This window comes from Pteropus medius, unplaced genomic scaffold, assembly GCF_902729225.1.
Source record: "Pteropus medius unplaced genomic scaffold, Ma_sr-lr_union100, whole genome shotgun sequence".
Lineage (NCBI taxonomy): Eukaryota > Metazoa > Chordata > Mammalia > Chiroptera > Pteropodidae > Pteropus > Pteropus medius.
Genome location: NW_024351543.1, coordinates 8,852,763 through 8,872,435, shown reverse-complemented (window position 1 = coordinate 8,872,435; position 19,673 = coordinate 8,852,763). Strand labels below are relative to the sequence as shown.

Sequence of the window (19,673 nt, the reverse complement as noted above, 5' to 3'; positions counted from 1 at the left end):
TAGCGAGTGGAGAGCACTCACACACATAAAACAGGGAGCAAAAAAGGACAACAAAAAGCGTTCTCATTGGTTACAGCCAGCAAGACTAGAAAGGAGTCATTGGGTCCAGGAGTAGTCGTCGGTATCTTTGTAGAGATAAAGCCTTCATCTGGGGCTTAGAGGAAAGGTAAGGGTGCTGTGGCAGAAAGTTGAAGGAATGGTACTCTATAAAGGGAAAACATATAAAACAAAATATACAGGAAATAGTCATTGTGCATTTAGATGATAATGAGGACCATGCCTGAATAGTACAGAAGATGTATACCGAGATTCTAGAAAAAGTGAAAAATACAGTTAGATGAACAACATGTATTTAGGTCTTTGATGGAGTTGAGCTAGAATAAAGAATTAGGATTTGATGGTGAGCTTCTCAATGGTAAAGTACCTAGATCCTAAAACATGGTGAAAGCAGCATTTTAGAAAAAGTAATATGAGCCTAATAGCAACATGGTAGGGAGAGGCAGGGAAATAGAGACAGAGGGACCAGTTAGGAAGTTATTTAACAATCCAAGTTTGTAAACATAGAGCTAACAAAAATGATCCAGCAATTCCTCTCCTAGGTATATACCCAAGAGAAATGAAAACATTTGTCCATACAAAAACTTGTATACAATGTTTCTAGCAGTATTATTAATAATAGTGAAAAGGTAGACACAACCCAAATGTCTACCAACTGATGAATGGAAAAACAAAATGTGGTATATCCATACAATGGAATACTATTTGGCCATAAAAAGGAACAAAGGACTGAGACATGCTATTAACACAGATGAACCTTGAAAACATCATGCTACATGAAAGAAGTCGGTCACAAAGGAACATAGTACATGATTCCATTTTAAGGAAATGTCCAGAATAGGCATATTCATAGAGATAGAAAATAGATCAGTGGTTGCTTAGGGCTGGCAGAATAGGTAGGAGGATTAGGTGGGAGGTGAGAGCTAAAGGGTGTAGGGTTGCTATTTGAGGTAATGAAAATATTCTAAAATTGACTATGGGGATGGTTCCACATGTCTGTGAATATATTAAAACCATAATCCATATGTATACCGCCAGGTGTGTTAACATGGGGGCTTTCCCTAAGCTTAGTGAGAACAAAGCATTGAGAAGAATAAAAGAAACATTTTAAAGTTAGACAAGATAGGACTTGCTACGTGGCCACGGAGGAGGGTGAAGAAGAGGGAATGATAAAAAAAATTCCATTTCCTGTCAATTATTCCATAAAGTAGCAATTTTCTCACTTATTTGCTTCTTCCCTAGAGGTGTTGATTACAGCAGGATTTGTTCAACAATAAATAGGCAAAACGTTTGGCAGCTTGACTCTCTTTGGGCAAATGAACAGCATGAATTTATTTGGGAGCTTTGGCAAGAGAGCACAGGCAATAAACACACCTTTGATAGTCTTCCTTCTCTGAAAAGACGCCCAGCTCTGAGAAGGTTGCATGTGGAGCAGTTAGGAAGTGGCTGCCTCCAGCATTTAGGTCAACAAACCAAGCTTAGTAACCAACACAGCATCAGACATCAAAGCCTCACAGTTTCTCACATCGGGAGTAGAAAATTCTGGATCCAGTGAATGTGTGGGCCTTTCTAGGACTTCAATTTTCTGTGTTCTCTTTAACAGGTAATAAGAGATTGCCTTTATTAAGGATTTATCTCTTTTATAGAATGAGGGCCTAAAGCAGATGTTTCCTAAGTGTAGAACATAGGGAAACCCTTCTGATGGAACGGAAAAGAAGTTACAGAGAATATGCTATCTGGAAAGCTTTGGGAACAATCAGGAGAGTTTACTGCTCTCCCTGCCCATCTCCAGGACAAGCTCCAGGAATTCATACTGCACTGGATTTCTGGCTTCCACTGGCCTTCCCAACTAATGTAGAGGCTCACTGGGCACTATGTTGGAAATAGAGGATAGGGTAAGAAATTTGGGGTAGATCTCACTATTAATCCAAGTCCAGAAACTGGCATTGAGGAATGTAAGACTAAAGGAAAATACGGTTAACACCAGACACTGTCCCGTGTACAAAAAGAAACAAGCAAACTATCAGTCAACCTCAAGGGGCTCACAAAGGGGGGAGGTGTGTATGAGAGAAAGGTACATTGTTAACCTGCCAAAAGGCAAATCGCTACACATGCATAGAGAAAGGAAAGGATTCATGCAGGAAGCAACATTTGACCTGCAAAGGATAGGAAGAATTCTGAAGAGTGACTGTGTGTGTGCATGTACATGTATGCACAGAGGGGTCATAATCCATTTTAGGCGGAGGGAACAGTGTGAGCAAAGATAAGAAAGCAGAACAGTCTAAGATATGCTCAGAGCACAGGACACATATGTTTAGAAACGTGCTAAGTAGAAGACAGGACACAGTGCATTTAAAACTTTAAAAGGACCCTTCTGGACTGTTGATGAATAATCAACCAGAGATATCTTAAGGAAAATACATAATTAAGCAAAGATAATGGCATAGAGCATCCAAATAAACTCTGATACCAAGTTAGAGAAGCACTTTTTTTGAGTCTTCTGTTTTACAAAATCTAACCTCAGTCATTCCACTTTGGGACACTTAGACCATTTCCATACTGATGATTCATTAAAAAAATCATGTGTTTTTTCTTGTCTGGCTTTCTCTCATTCAAGTCATTTCTTCATTGAACAATATGATCTTTACTGAACAATTCTGTTATGGCAGTATCAGGCTAGAAAGATGCTCAGAAAAGGTTTATTCTGAAAATTTGAGTGTGGGAACCATGTTTAAACATCTGTATTCTCCTACCTACCACACTATCTTGCTTACAATTTACATTTAAATATTTATGGAAGGAATGAAGCTGCCTTCATTCAGAAAGGTAGACTGCCAGAATGACCATCACGCTACAGTCTTTCACTAAATTTCCTTTTCCCCCTCATTTCTTCTCTCTCTCTTGATCTTCCTCTGCAACCTATAGTGACCCATTTGATTCTATCACTTTAGGTCACTCTCTGGGGACCAGCACTATACAGACTTATACCATCATTAATCCACAGGCTTGGATCCTCATTCGAAACCAAAGGACCTGTTAAGCTGGCATGTCCACTCTGACTCTTCTCCCGGCTCCATTACAGCACAAGTATTCAACCCTGGCTGTACATGACTCTCACCTGGAAACTTTTAATTGCCCAGCCCATACCCAGGCCAATCATATCAGAATTTCACAGGGGGAACCAGAACCAGTATTTTGCAAAGTTCCCCATGTGATTCCAATGTGTATTCAAAGTTGAAACGACTGCATCAGAGTAGCATTTTAAAAACCTGAGTGGGCGAGTCACCTGGAGGGCTCCTTAAAACTCAAATTGCTGGGCTTCAGCCCTGGAGATTCTGATTCAACAGATCTTCAGGAAGGTGTCCAAAATACGCACGTTTATCAAGTTCTCAGGTGATGCTGACATGGGTGGTCTGAGGACCACATTTTGAGAACCCCTACATTTGATGGAGCTACATATGAAGCATAAGTAAAACATCTTAACTAACGCCTGCATCACAGTAGGCCTCCTCTACATACGAGGTTTATGACTCGTCTGGGTTGGTGTTAAAACACCGAGGCAAGTGCTCCTTGTCCAAAATCACAGCACTTGAGGTGGGATGGGATAAAACAAAACAAGAAAACACTGCTTTTGTTTTCTTCCATGCTTTATCCACGAGATAGAGGTTTGGGGTGGCCAATAAAGAAAAGTGAGGAACAAAAGATACTTAAAAACCCATTATTCCAAAGTAGAAAAGCATTTCCACCTGCTAAACCATGGCTCAAGAATGGAAAATCACTGCTTACATCAAAGAAGGTGCCTGCATGCTCCAGGATCAGCTGATTGGAATCAGGCTTGTTTTTACAGTAGGTGACGTACATCTGAAATTTGTCTGCCTAAAAAGAACAAAGACAATAACAGATAAGCATCCATTTGTTTTTCCCTTCTGTTGACTGTGCCTACAAGGCCCATCAAAAGCTGTGCAGTTAAACCCTCAGATATGATGTGCCACAGGATTATCTGTGGCAAATGTTCTGGGGTCATCTGGCCCATGCTCCCCTAACAAATTTTCAGGAGAAAGCTATCTGAAAATGAGCTCATTTTAATACTAGTCTGTGCTAGAAAGAATTAGAAAAACCAATTCACTTATCATAATGTATTCTTAAATTGGACAGAATTTATTGAGATTATCCCCTTTTCTGGATTACCCACAATTGTGCTTCCCATCTTGAAAAATGACAGCATTTGCTCTAAAAACAAAAATCAAAGAATGAAAATGAAGTATTATTTCAGAGGTAGATCTGCTGGTACACCATGTCTCCTTTGGGGGTAGTTTGTAGGGTGTGTCAAGTGACTATGCTGTCATCTCCAATTTCTCAAAAGCAATGACGGGAGAAAAGAAAGTATGGTGACCCTTTGGTGCAGGGTCTAAGCAATAAGTCCTAACCAGATTGTTTCTTAAAGTCGAGAATGTTAGGATTTGGTGAAAATTCATTTCTTATTTCTCTCAGTACGCTCTGGATTAATGCTACTCACCCTTTCTACTGGGAAAGGTGTGAGTATTTTGGCCACCAAGTACTTTTTGCATTTGTGAACGCTGCCCATCTTAGTGCCTATAGAACATTTGGGATGTCCTTTTCTGAGAAAGCAGCCAAGGTACGCATTATAGCAGGTTTCATTTATGCCAGTATCTTCCTAAGTGCTTTCTATATATATTAACTCATTCGATCTTCATGAGAGGATGTGGTGAGCTCTAGTATCATCATCCCCATTTTACATGTGAAAACTGTGGCATAGGTTGGTTAAGCAACTTTAAATTCCCATAGTTAGAAAGAAGTACAGCCCAGGCAAGCTGACTTCAAACTTCCTGGTTATAACCATTGCCTTTCAATACATTACGAACAATTCTTTCTACTCCTGCACTAGCCCTACGTTAAGATTATGAGGCTTAAGAAAGTAACCTTGGGATAATTCTTGGCAAAATGTGCATATTTTATGCAATCACCAAAGGTTTTCTGAGACCAATATTTGAGTTTATGTAATACCTGAGAGATATTCATCATCCCTAAGAGATGTTGATAAATCATACTTATCACTGTAAAGCAAATCCACAAATTGTATGAAACAAGATACAAAAAAATCTCTTCATTTAATGGTCAGTCTTGTTTTTTCTTTCCATTGGCTGTGCAAGGGCTCAAAAATTATTTATCAGAATTAATGTGAAGTGTGCATGGGCTCATGTATTTAGAGGCAGAAAATGTATTAGCATAAAATAGGATGGCAGTCTGAGACTTTCTTAAGAAATGAGAGAATGCCAAGAAACAAATGTGAAAGTTTCATGAAAAAAAACAACAACTCGGGTCTTGAATCGCAGAACTAATTGTGATACTTATATATCAGTGGGCTGGTCAATCTCCTAGCTCATTTGAAAGGTTCCCATCTATAAAATATAAAATATAACCATAGCCTTGCCTATTCTGTAGAGCTGTTGCGAGCATAAACTCTTGAATCGTGAAGACAGTTTGAAGAGTAAGTAGTCTATTTTGAGTGGAAGTTATAATTCGATAATTATTAAATATTAAAACTCCTGACCCTGGAGAAGTATTGCCATGTTTAGTTGCACTTAGTGTGCTGGGTGAACCTCCCCAGAGATGTCTGCACTCATATCACGAACCTGAGCTCAGAATAACATGGTGGGGAGATGCTAATGGAGACTGTTTCCATTTATATAATTAGAACTTGGTACCTTCAGCCCATTCGCTAGGCCCATAAATAAGAGCACCAAGAAAAAGAATGACTACATACTCATCATGAAGGTCAGAATTGGGATGGATACCCAAGGAGTCTGTTCTTCTCTATTAAGGAAGAAAACATAACCAATGCTTTGGTACTTTGATGGATTCCTAAACTTCTTATTCCCAAATCCTCATCCAGTTAAAAACAAAAACAAACAAAAAATACAACACAACAAAACAAAAACTAGTGGATGGAGCTGGAGTAGTTCCTCTACCATGGGTGGTGGTCTTGTTCCAATCTCCTGATATCTCAATTTAAGAAAGTGCTTAGAAAACTTAGTGTAGCACTCGGACACACTGTCCCAGAGAGGACTCTACTCCTCTGGAAGGGACTGCTGCCCTCAGATCTACTCTTGGCCCTGCTCTACAGATCTTGGTCCTACATTAAAATGTCAGTGACACCAATCCTCAGGTCAGAGGCTGAATAGTGATGCCGTCTGGTACTCTCTGAACTCCTGGAAAGCATGGGGCAGTGGGAGAAGAAGGATTTCAAGTAGGTTACCCAGGTAACAAAGCAGTGTCCCACATCCTCAGGCAGCTGCTCGTACTTCTCCAGCTCTTTGAGGAAGATGCTGCAAGGGGAGAGAAAGGCTGAGTCAGACATCTCTGTTCTGTTGACCCTCTGTCCCCAGAGGATTATGCTGAGGCTAACACAACCCTCCCTTATTTTTACATGGCTTTTTCACTAAGAACCACTTCAATAAAGTGGTTTAAAAAAAATTATTACCATAGGAAACCGGGTGAAGGAACAGGGTGGATGAAGATGGTGGTGGGAGGACTTCTCAATCTATACTTTCATATTTAATTTTGATTTTAAAAATTCAAAAATTAAATAAGATATAAAGCAGTTCTGAAATATTCCACCACTTACCTCCTCTACTGGAAAAAATAAATTTTACTGATTTGACTTATTCTACTTGACTCATATCGTCCAAGCATTCCAGCAATATCTTTTAATTAGAATTGGTTATGGGTTTTATGTGTGTGTGACTTGTGTACTTATAAGCCATAGAGTTGAGAAAGATGCTGCTTTGGTTTAAAACATATATACGGGCAAGTAAAAATATTTGGCAAGTCATATTTGGAAAGCCAAAATGCTAATAATAATAGGTGGGTGGGAACAAAGATGATATATATGTTTCTGTCTATCTGCAATTTAAATTTTTCTACACTAAACGGGTATCACTTTAGTAATAAGAAAGTCACTTAAAAAGGTTTGGGGACTCCTCGCAGTATCTCTTTGTTGATAATCATCTTTTCTTAACATGCAAATTTTAGAGTACCCTGATCTGAATCATGGAACAAGAATAATTATAATGCAAGTTGAGCTTTGGAAATGCAAATATGTGCTCAAAAATCAATTAAGTATCATATTTACTGCTCCTGTTAGAAGAATTGCAGGTGACATGCATTTAATATGACTTCTAAAATCGAAATAAGAAAAAATATTATATAATGCTATAATTGAGAATTAAACCTTTTTAAATGCCACAAAGGAAACATCCTTTTTAGTTGCAAAACAAAGCAATCTGGCTCATTACTGTATATATAATATGTTAATTCTGGAAAATTTCCATAACATAACATAATATGTTAATATAGTAACATAATATTAATTTTCATATATATTTTACATCTGGAACTGAATCCTAAAAGACTTTTATTATGTGGCTCTCTTCTTTGAGGAACACTAAATAATATAATGCCATGTTCACAAGTAGTTTTTTAGGAGGTGTCGCAAGGTTCCTTATGTGGTCATTTCTCATAGAGGCCTTCAATATAAATCTCAGTGAAGACAATGAATGAAAATCCAATTCTGAGCCATGATGGACTGAACAGGGCCTGGGGGTGGTGGCTGGCATGGCTTGGCAAATGGGGAAAGAGAATCTGATGAGCTATTCTAGGACTAGAACTGGTGACAGAAAATGAATAGCATTAGAGAAAGGAGGACCTAGGAGGAAGAAGAACTTGGAAGAATGAGGAAAAAGCAGGGAGAATCTGGAGGCCCCAGGCACTAGAATAAACACGCTAAGCGTACAGGAATCCTCCACCTCCCCACTCTCAAGCTCTCACTCCAGTCCCCTAGTTTCTGACTCCCATGGTATGCAGACCCTTCTCCTTTAAGGGTTATCAAATAAATGGTAAAACAGCCTGGATCATGGCATCCCATGTAAAATATAAAATTGTATTTTTGTTTTAGAAGTTGCAAGGACACCCATGATGACTCACAGTTTCCCTCTTTCTTTAAATGACCCAAGGTCAGTGGCCTAGTCACTTAAGGTTAATTTTAAACAAATGGTAATTATACCGACAGAACTGATCATTGATTGAGACGCTGAAGACAGGGCTAGCAACTTTATTAAAAATCCTGGTAATTTAAATAGTGCAATTCCCTGACATTTTGTGATAGCAGCTATGGAAAGCTTATGGGAGGATGCTCAGTTTGAAAATCTTTAAGAAATAAAAGCACTATAAAATAAATTAAATGCATAGAATATTATTCCTACAATGAATGCCTTTCTGGAAAATGGAGATTTTAACAGCAACCGCCATTAGCCTGCCATTCTACTGATTCCATGTCTCACTTTCTTTTCCTCCTACAACTAAGCATAGGCTAAAGAACTAGAGTTCACACTTAGTCGCAGCTGTGAGAGGGGTCTTCCAAAGCTTCATTTTTCTCATCTTTAAATAACAACGTTGTGGGGCTGTTGTGAAGATGTAATAAATCCACGTAGTTAAAGAACCCCATTTGGTGCCTGGCATGTAGTAGGCACTAAATAAACACTACTTCCTCAAGATCAGTGCTTCTCAACCTTAACAAACTCATACTCTCTTTGATAAACGTACATATCTCACACTCTTCCCCACTTCTAAAGACTTATTTTTAGGGAACATTCTCTACCAAGCCTCTGTTTAAAAAAAACCTATAGTAGTAGATTACCTTCCCCCAAACCATATCCTGGGAGAATCTTGGTTGAGTGTTGACGTAAAAGTTGGATTCCAAAGTCGCATATCATTTAAGTTTGGGAAATGCTGGGGTAAGCTGGTTTCTTTACTGCAGGACTTCTAAAATCCTATTACACGATGAGGTACATTATAAATCACTCTGAAGTGACATAATGTGCAGTGCTTCCCAAATTTCTCTTTGGAGTGGAAAACTTGGTGGGAGTATCAAAGTTTGTCACAAGGAACACTCTTGAAAAACCCTAGTTAGTGGTCCCCACACTTAGCTGTGTACTACCTCCCTCCCTCACCTTGGGAAATAGGATCTGAGTATCTGCATTGTTTAGAAAAGCTCTCTGGGTAATCGCAATGCACCCAGTCCACTGACCAGCATCTGAAGGCAACTGCCCTAGATTCCAGTGTGCTTGCAGTTGGCAGATTCTACGTTGACTCTACAGAACTCAATGTTTAAATTAAAAAAAAAAAAAAGCTTAGAATTAAAAAAAATCTTGTGCTACGTTTATGAATTCACAACTTTGAGTAAAATATTCACTACCATCTCAACGAAACTGTTGAAGGCAAGTAGCAATAGTAAACTCTATTTTGTTTTTCATTTGAAGCTCATGAAGATGACACATTAGGTAAGTCTGATCAATAGCATTCCACCTACTTCAAATAGGATGCATTTAAACTAAAGAACAAGAGGTCGCAACTCTCTTCACAAATGATGGAATATTCCACCATTTCTATAGCAACATCTTGGTCCTCTCACCATTTCAACAATTACATGTGATAAATCATAGGAGAATGAGCAAAGCAAGTAGTTTAAGTGTTTGTGTAAATGTCTGTGATTCTTTAAGAATAAAACTTTTAAAGAAATGTCAAGATCTAAGCAACGTCATTACTCTGTCAAGTAATTACAATGCAATATATTGTGCAGTTGCTTCTTGAGAAAAATGCTTCCCTCTGGCTTTGTACAGAATCTTGAGAAATGAAACCTCCAGCATTTACTGATAGACTTTCTGAGGTTTGTCATTAAGTAACTTTGGAAACAGCACCACTCCAAAGGTACCCTGAGTCATCTGGATTTTGTTATTCTTTCCAAATGTAAAGCTGATGTACAGTCCCAGTCCTTCTGGGACTCACCAAGTGGTCCAGTAGATGGACCTTCACATCAAGGGTGCAGCTGGCATTTAAAGGGGGATATAGTTGATGACATTGTGCGCGCGCGCGCGTGTGTGTGTGCGTGTGTGTGTGTGTATGTGTGCTGATCTCATGCACGTACACTTGTTGTAATGCCAGGGGTGGGGCTGTGGCAAGGGGGGAAAGAACACTGAGGAGGATACATAAAGTTGGAGGTAGGGCGGGGAGAAAGGCATCAGGATCACTTATTAACAGGAAGTCCAGGACACTGCCTTATCGAAGCAGGGTGGGGTTACTGCTTTCATACAAGTGGAACTAGAGATCGTTTCTAAAGAATCCATTAGTGACCTAACAGACTCAGAGATTGCAGGGGCTAGGACAGTTGGTTAACATACTGGAGCAGTTACTAAACTAATGGAAAGTCATGTGCACTCCAGGGAAGGTGTGGGATTATTCATGGAAGAGCTTTCGACAGTTGATCACCCAGGCTGAGCCATGAGAATCAGCTGGCTCTGTCCCTTCACTGCACACCCAGAACTTCGGCCTAGGCTAGAGATGAAGGAGACAAGTGTGCAGGGCTGGACTCCTACTCGCCATATTCCCCACCCTCAACCTCCAACCTCAAACAGAAATTACCTTGCTAAGCTGCTACCGGTTGAGAGGTTTTGCTACTATTTCCTAATTTTGTTGAATTGGTATGATCAGATGAATCAAAAATTATTGCATAGACATAAAACAAGTTTAATGTTTAAATATAAAAATCTCACATTTAATATTATACATACCAATTAATGTGCTGTTTAGCAACTAGGCATGGATGCTAAGCAGTTAGCGTGTACAACTAAAATTAATACTACTTTGACACATCCAAATAAATGCTTAGACTTTGCTTTGCCTTGGGTGTTCCTCAATATCTATAACCAGTACCAATGCTGACAGCTTATTGAATAAATAAACAACAACAAAGACATAGATACATTTTTATACAGCCCTTCTGATGGGTTGTGTCAGGGCTGCAGTTATCCCTTCAAGTGTGTATTTGGCGCCTAAGAAAACTCACAACAGGTCTTCCTTTTCCTTTTTCCTTGACATTTAAATATTAAGAAAATGACAGTGTGATGTAATGGGGAGTCATGAAGACCTGGAATCTTTGGCTGTGCTATTAATTGGTTTGGGCAGGTCACAATCTTTTATAAAACCAGGGAGTAGGATAGGACTAGATTATCTTTAAAGGCTTTTTTCAGGTTTTTATATTTTGTTAACGTCTATGATTTTCAGTCAATGGGATAAAATAACGAAGACACTGGAGAGGGGGAAGGAGCATAGAAATCATAGCATATGCATATATTAACGAGGGGTGTGTGTATCAGGAACGGGTGGGAGAGGCAAGGAGGAGCTGCAGCAGCCTGGCAGCGAGGCCCTGCCCACCCGCCCTGGGCTGTGCATCCTTCGTCTCAGCACCTGTTGGAGCCAACTCCTCGCCTCGTAGCTGCAGACTGACCCACTGTGTCCCATGAGGTTGTAAAATCAGTTTAGTGGGTGTAAATCAGCACTAAGGAGAAGGAGAAAGAGAAAAAGGAGGAGGGAGAGGAGGAGAAATGGAACCTCATCTAAAATATCAGCATGCATCGCACATTGTGAGGGTGTTATTTTGAACAACTTAATGCCCTATTATACATGCTATATTAAAACATAATACATAATCTTTTCCCTTGGTTCGTGATCAAAACTGTTTGATAAACACCTTGCTGATTCTCCCGCCTGCAATAGGATGGCAGTCCCAGGGAGGGCCAGGTCTTTATACATTTCTTTCCCTCCTTCTCTCCCCCAACACCTGCCCCTCAACTTCCTATCTACCTATCTCCTCCCCCGACTACTGCCTCCCACTTCCCTCTCCCTCCCCATCTGTTCTTTCCCCCTTGTTATCCACCCGCTTCACTTTCTGTCTCACTTCTCCTTGTCTAGGTATTTTTTCCTACTTTCCCACCTCCTTCTGTCTCTCTCCTCCCCTCCTTTGTGTCCCCGTCCCCTCCATTTCTGACTCGCACTACATCCGCCCACCACCTCTCCTTTCCTTTACCTCAGTCTCACAGACACAGACATGACGGTGTGACAGCCAGATCTCTAATGGAGAGATTCGGGGTTGAGACTCATTCGCAGACCCCTCCCATTTCCTTTCTCAGCCTCCCTGCCAGACTTCACCACTCTCCTCCTTGGAGGGCCTTTGTTCAAACTTTCCTCCCTCATTGAGGGAGCCATCTCTAGCTATAAAAATCCTGTTACTTAAATTCCATCTTAAATGCCCTCTCCTCTGTGAAGCCATTCCGATTACCCTAACTGAGGCTATTTTCTTTGCTCCTTTGAACTGCATTTCTGCTCACCTCCACCCTTATCACTGGTACCTAATTCCCAGAACTCAAAGGGCAGAGGCTGGGTTTGACACATCACCAGGTACCAGCTCCATCTCCAAACTAGCACAGGGATGGCCCAAGGAGGAACTCCAGGAAGATGGCGTAACTGTGGACCTGGTTCAGTTGATCATTAACCGTTTGTCACTTCCCCCACCTTTTCTGCACCCCCTACTGCACACCACCTTCTGCTCCCGGCTGACCCTGGATACCTGCTACCCTGGTAGGCTGACTCTGGCCTGGCCAGTGCTCCTAGCTCAGTCCTACACAGCTCTGGCCCTGCTCCCTCCGCCTTGGGCCTGGGAACACCCCAGGCTGAGAATGCTAGGCACTGGAGGGAGGGAGTGTGCAGGAAGATTGTCGAGCCTTGGTTGTTGGTCCTCGGCTTATCTTTCCAATCAATGCTTGCAGAAAACTGACTTATTTCAGGTAATTAATATAACGGTGTGGGACCTGGATAACATGCCTGTGGAATATACTATCTTATTTGAGTGCTCCTGGAATGCTTAGCAAAATCCAAAAGAAGTAGATCTAGTTCTTGTGTAGGTAAGTTTCATGATTTTATAAATTAACTGAGTTCTGTAGAAAAGAAATGTGGTATAAAAATGGAGAGAATGGAGGGTAAAATGAAGTATCATTCCATCTAAACCTCCAATTTGTGTTAAAACCACTACTCATAGGTATTAAATTCTACATACTGATTGTTCTTCTTAACAGAAACTTTGGTGCTTGGGAATTTCTGAAAGACACATACACACACAACTAATCTTGGTACTCATTTTTCGAAGTGACACCATTTTAAAAGATCAATACCATATCACCCTTGGATAGCTTTCCAAATGCATTACAGAGTTCCTTGCTTTTTAATGCAGAATATACTAATAATTTGAAGTTATTACTAATATCGATTATTATTGCTATCCTGCAAGACATGGCTTTGCTGGGCTTTATATTGGGATATAGGATTATTTGCACCAATACTGAGTAGCTTTTTACCACTATGATTTTTATCTTTTTGGTTCTTTTGCATATTTTTGTTGCAGTCTGTCTTTTTTCCTGTCAGGTTTTACTTTATGCTGCTGGAATTAAACTGTTCTTGATTCTTAGTTGCTGCTTCTAAATTGCTATGGGCTTCGAAGCAATCCCACCGAGAGGTAAAGTGGCTTTTAGAGAGGATAGAAAGGTGCTTTTATAAAAAAAATAACTTTATCTTTGTGGTATCTCTTCTGGTTTTGTCAGTGGCTGGTTTTTATTTTCTTGTTTCTTATACTGTTATAAATAGGTAACATTTGCTGGGTAGCTGTATTCTTGATAATTGAATTTATTCCTCTATAGAGTACAGCATTCTAATATGGTTTAATTTGACTTTTTAAAGGGGTTTCTTAACATTATATTTTGCAGTTGGTAGGTAGATTTTCAGCTTTTAAAAAACTAACAAACTGCTTACCATGTCTTACTACAGTGATATGGTGAAACCAGATGAGAAGCATGGTTATGTTAGATATTTTGTTACAATCGATCAGTTTGGAAATGAATATTCTCTCCCTTTACACATTAATTTGACAACAGCAGGACTCACAGGAAGTTCACATTGCGATCTCTAGACTTCTATACTTCGATACTTAGTCAGTTTGGTAAGAATATGAGGAAAGCGAGAGGTGTTGACTCAGTTCCAGAGATCATAAACCAGAAAAGCAATGTAATGTGACTTACTGCCCACCAGTCCCCTGTCTTCTCGGATATCCTGGGGGAGATGAGATAATGCTGGGTTGGGCTCAGATGACAGAATTTGGAATCAGTGGTCAAAAATGGGTCTTTTTAAAAAGGCACGAGGAGAGACTATTTTTGTGTCTGGAGATTTCCAGACAAACCAATGTTAAAAATCTGTGATGAGAAAAAAAAAAAAAAGACTGGGAATTTTTATCACGTGTTCCAGAAAGTCAGAAGGCTTTTTCCTCCCCTCCAGTTTACTGTTTTTATAATCTGACAAGATTAACATGTTACGTTAGCTACACATTTTATGTTCTTTTAAAACTGATGCCATTAATGACGTAACGGTGGATTACTCATCAGGAATTGACAAGAGAGGGGTGACTCTCCACCCTTTTGTTTAGACCTTTTAGAACTTAGGATCCTTTTACACCCAACTCTTGCTTCCTCCTAGTAATTCTTAGCAAAGGGTCATACTGAGGTGTCATGTTCTAGAGCTGGGCTGTCCAGTATGGTAGCCACCTGCTATTTAAAGTTATCAATAAAAAAATCAATTCACAGTAGTAGTAGTCACATTCTAAGTATTTAGTAGCCACATATGTCTTCCAGCTACTGTACTGGACAGCACAGACATAGAATATTTCTGTCATTGCCGAAAACTCTTCTGGGCAGTGCTATTGTAGAGTCCTGCCTGAGGGTGGCTGCTACACCTGTACACATGGCTTCCTCAAGAACTCTTGGAGCTGGCAGTTTTATCTCCAGCATGTTTACTGAACTCAGTAGAAGCCTTGACTAGTCTGACCTTAGGAATGTCTTTGAATTGTATCCTACAATATCGAATCTTTACCTCTTATCCGTTTTCTAAAACAGGGTCCTGAGGGAGCTCTAGGACGTCGTACCAACATATTCCTTGTGCCTTGAGATTCTCTATTTGTATTCTAGAACCTGAGTTATTTCCATTAGTTGGTTACATAACTAATCAACCAATGCTCTTGCTGACATTCTGTTAACAATGGAACATGTTGTTTGGTGCGCTATGGAAAAGATATTTGAATCGAGTTGGGAGCTGGACAAAATGAGTTGTGAGGTTTTAGGGCTCTATGATTCTACTTATGACAGGGCCAATTGATGTTCTCCCTTATAAGCTGTCAAGAAATGTGTTCCATTAGGTATTTTAATCTATCGTCTGTCTGTCTGTCTGTCTGTCTGTCTGTCTGTCTATCTATCTATCTATCTATCTATCTATCTATCTATCTATCTATCTATGTTATTGTTCTGGTTGAGAGTAGGGATGATGGGGTAGTTGGGGATGGAGGAAATACTCAGAGTGAAAGAAAACATCATTAGAATTTGAAACCTAAGGCCCGCGAGGTAGAATGGTTAGCCTCAGATGAATTCTAATGTCAGGATCTCCCACAGTTTTAATGAGGAGAAGCTACTTTTATTTCCTCAAAGCCTGGTTATCATCCTGACTGGGTATGAAGATGTTGCCACTTAGGTCTCTTAGGACAACACTGCCGAATACTTCACCTTCCACTAGGAAGTCTGGACAACAGTGGAAAAAGATGGGTGAATGAGAAAGAAGTCTGACAGCAACTGACGTAGAAAATCTAACAGATAATAATTTACTGAGATTTACCAGTTTCGATCCATTTGTTGGGAAGCCCCGTTCTTGGGTATGGATGGCCCCAAGTGTGCTCCGCTGAAACCCTCCACCAACCTACTTGTTATGAAAATCGTAGATCTCCTGGATGTTGCCAAAGATGATATGCTCTTTATTAAGAATCCCAGGGGGAATCTCTTCCACACCACTGGTCATTTCCCACAGGTAGGTCTGTAAGACAACAACAGCTTCAGCATGCACAAGAACTGCCACATGAAATACAGACAAAATAAACAAGCCTTCAAACTCGTGGGATAAGACTCAGACTAGGAATGCATGTAGAGTGTAACAAGTGAGATGGGAAATAAGCGGAATGGAAAGGAAGAAAAGCTGAATGTTCCATTATCTCGAACGTTGCTAGGAAAACACATCCCAACCTTTAGCAGGAGCACAAACTCCACACTTTTCTTATTTCTTAAATATGTGTGTGTCGGAGTGAGTTGTCGTGGGGAGGACGCAGATTTGACTCAACTCAAGTTCACTGTGTCATGGTTTTTATTTTGAATTCCAGTATCTTTTACACACACACACACACACACACACACACACACACACACACACATTTTTGCCTGGTCTAACATGAGTCTGAGAAAAGTTTCTTTTCAAAAGTACTTTAAACTCCTATACATTTAGTATTGACTCCAGGAGAAAGATTTCCCCTGGTTGGCTTTTTATTCAGTGAGCTCTGGGAGAAGACGAAGAGCACTGTGCTCCTCTCAAAGACTCGACACTGACAAGCTATGAACTCATTACTGCAAGACTTACCTCTAAGCACTCGTGTAAGTCCCTCGCATAAGCCTTCTCTGTCTGGAGCAGCTCAGCCATAATGAATCTAGGAGGAGACACACAGGCTTTGAGTTGGTCAGAGATATAATGCCTCCCTTTCTTCAAACTTCACTTTCCCACTCCAGCATTTATGACATTCTTGAATGTTCTATTTTTCTACTTTACCAAAATATGTCTCTTCCCTTCCTTCAAAACTCTTTGCTTCTGAGTATTACCCTCTGAGTCCCACTCACTCAGATCATTTGCTCTGTGTCCCCTTGGAATGTTTGTGCTCAGCTAGTTCTCTATTCTCTCTCCCTTTTTCATCCCGGTTCTTCTATTTTGTGATTCTATGCTGATGATACGTATGTGTTCTCGGTTGCACATGTGTGTTTGCATGTGTGCATAAGCATGCAGCACCATTCACATTCATCTTCACCAACCAGATAGCTTGAATCTCAGCTTCCTATGTTTCTCCTACAGGTCCCAGAATGACAATTTCTGTTCAGTAGAACTTTTGACTTACACCAAAACAATTCCCAGTACCATAAGTTAAACTAGGTTTAAAAGCTAACAACAATATATGCCAAGACACCACCACCAAGACAGGGGCGTTAGCAAACTTTTATCTATAAAGAGCCAGATGTATTTGTGGGACATTCAGTCTCTGTCACAACCACTCAGCTTTGCTACTGTAGGGTGAAAGGAGCCATAGACAATATGTAAAAAAATAAGTGTGGCTGCGTTCCCATATAACTTTATTTATGGACACAAAAGAATTTCATCTAATTTTCATCTCACAAAGTATTATCCTTCTTTTGATATTTCTCAGTCATTTAAAAATTTAAGAAAGAATTTTTAGCTTACAGACTACATAAAATAGGTGGCTATTAACTAATGTTACCCCAATGAATTTACTTTAAAGAAAAATAGGTGGCAGGTCAGATTTGGCCTGTGGGTCATAGTTCACTGACCTCTGGCCTGGATCATCCTATGCATTTTAAGACTATTTCTAATGGGGCTCGTTTATAGCACAGACTGGTGTGCGTGAAGCTGAGCCTGCGATCACAAGCAAAGCACAAGTGAACAATGTTAACTGACTGCTCTTTGGTTTTCTGTAGAGAGAAGCTTTTGCTATACGTCTGCAAGGACAAGACTCCCTTCCTCCTTGGCCCCTAAATAACACAATGTGCTGGGGCAGTTGTTAAGCTTATGAGTCTTGATTATGATGTACTGGCTTCGTTTTTTTTCTCTCACCAATTTTTATTAGAAATGGTGCTTCCAGTTGGCATGTGATATGTGATAATATCTCATTTAGCACAAAGTGTGTATATACATATATATATACATATATATTTATCTGGCTTAGATTTTTCATGTCGATTTTTCATAGTAGTTCATAATGCAAACTCCTTTTTTCTAGGTGCTCCATCAGATGTAACTTTTGAGAAAGATTGTCTTCCTGTTGGAAATTTCACAAGAGATATTAAAATGAGCAGCATCTTTTCCTGAACCTCTATCATGGTGGAATTTTCCTTAAAGCAATATATTTTGTAGCAGTGGACTTTATATTAAAATTATTAATTCAACGAATTCCCTTTTGCAGGAGTTAATTAGCCACTCCATTACTATTCTTACTCCACTGGTACAATGGAAAGTGTATGAGCTTTGAAGTCAGACAAACAGGAATTAGAACTTGCTTCCCTAAGCCTCAGATTCCTTGTTTGCAAAACACCTGATCACACAGGATTGCTGCAAGGATTAAACAAGATTATGTGAGCAAAGTTTCTAGTACATTGTAGGTGTGTGGTAAACAAGGAAAGAAAGAAGATCAGAAGGAATATGATCTGACGTGCTTGGGAAAGTTTCCTTGAATTTACCACATTGGGTTTCCAGCATTCTTCTACCTTCTTCTCCATCTGCTTCCTACAGTTTTGTGTCTTTCTTAGTAATTTAGCTCCACAACCCTCTATCCCATTTTGTTTTATTTTTTCACACATCCATGACCATCCTCTGGCTCTCTGGTGTCCCAGAGAAAGCCTAGCAGGACGATTTGGTCAAGTGTGGATTTCTCATTTCCCTCCCTGTTAGGAGTTAAATTGTGCCCGCGCCCCCCGCCCCTCAATTTCACGTGTTGCAGTCCCAACTCTCTGTACCTCAGAATGTGACCTCATTTAGAAACAGTCATTGTGGATGTAATTAGTTAAGATGAGGTCATATTAGAATAGGGTGGGCCCCCATTTCAAAATTACTGGTGTCCTTAAAAAAGGGGGAAATTTGGATATAGGCTTATATTCAGGGCGAATGCCTGGTTAACATGAAGATGGCCATCTACAAGGCAAGGAGAAAGGCCTGGAACAGATCTTTCCCTTCCAACCCTAAGAAGGAATCGATGCTACCAACACCTTGATTTCAGACTTCTAGCCTCCAGACAATACATTTCTGTTCTTTAAACCATCCAATCTGTCATAATTTGTTACAGCAACCCAGAAAAATTAATATACTCCCCAGAAACACAGAAGCTCTGACTTCGCAGACCAGCTTCAGTTTCTTCAGCCCCATGGGATATGTGGTCCTTCTTTATTTTGATAAAATCAACTACACAGGCCTCCTTAATCTTAAGATACACTATTTTTTTTCCAGCATCGCTTAAAAGGAATCTGTCAAAATATTCTTCATAAAGCCCTTGCAAGATCTTTGCATATGTGTAACTGTGTCAAACGCTAATATAAAGAAAGTAGAATGGTCATGAAATGGTTTGAAAGGTTGACGTTATTCATTGTTTCCATTATCTAATGCCCTATAGTTCTTGATTGGTATGAAATGTGGGTGGAAGCATCTTGTATATCTATTCTAACCTCTGTAGGTGGTTATGAGGACACATTAATATGTCAAAAAGGACAGGTGGCAGTGAAAATCAAGCTCCGTGATGAGGAGCCTGCTAGTTGGGCAGAAGCTCCCCCAAACATACTCTTTCTTCCGGGCAGACTTCCGCTTCTCTTCATTGACTTCGTGGTTGGCGTCTCGCAGCTTGACCTCACGATCCGAAAGGCTTGCTGGGATGATGTCCAGCTCCAGGTCCTTGTTATCCTGCACAGAGAGATCGCAGATGCTTTGGGAAAACAACTCATCAGAGTTGGGGGAGATGATGAAAGGGAAAAATAGAGAAAGATATAATGGAGATAATTTTTTTTTTTTGCATAAGAGAG

The 19,673-nt window shown here is 40.0% G+C and overlaps 1 protein-coding gene across 5 annotated transcripts in view; it reads right to left on the bottom strand.

Moving 5' to 3' along the window:
• The window catches only part of LOC120586721 (kalirin), a 434,187-nt gene that overhangs the window by 37,728 nt on the left and 376,786 nt on the right, over positions 1-19,673 (bottom strand). For all 5 annotated transcript variants that reach the window (XR_005648786.1, XM_039843223.1, XM_039843224.1 and 2 more), the window contains exons 23-27: positions 19,436-19,554; positions 16,465-16,531; positions 15,761-15,870; positions 6,335-6,404; positions 3,844-3,933 (exon numbers count right to left, since the gene is read on the bottom strand). Coding sequence is in view for 4 of the 5 variants with exons in the window: in XM_039843223.1 (XP_039699157.1) it covers positions 3,844-3,933; positions 6,335-6,404; positions 15,761-15,870; positions 16,465-16,531; positions 19,436-19,554 (456 nt within the window). In the remaining variant the exon portion in view is untranslated. The remainder of the gene's footprint in view (positions 1-3,843; positions 3,934-6,334; positions 6,405-15,760; positions 15,871-16,464; positions 16,532-19,435; positions 19,555-19,673) is intronic.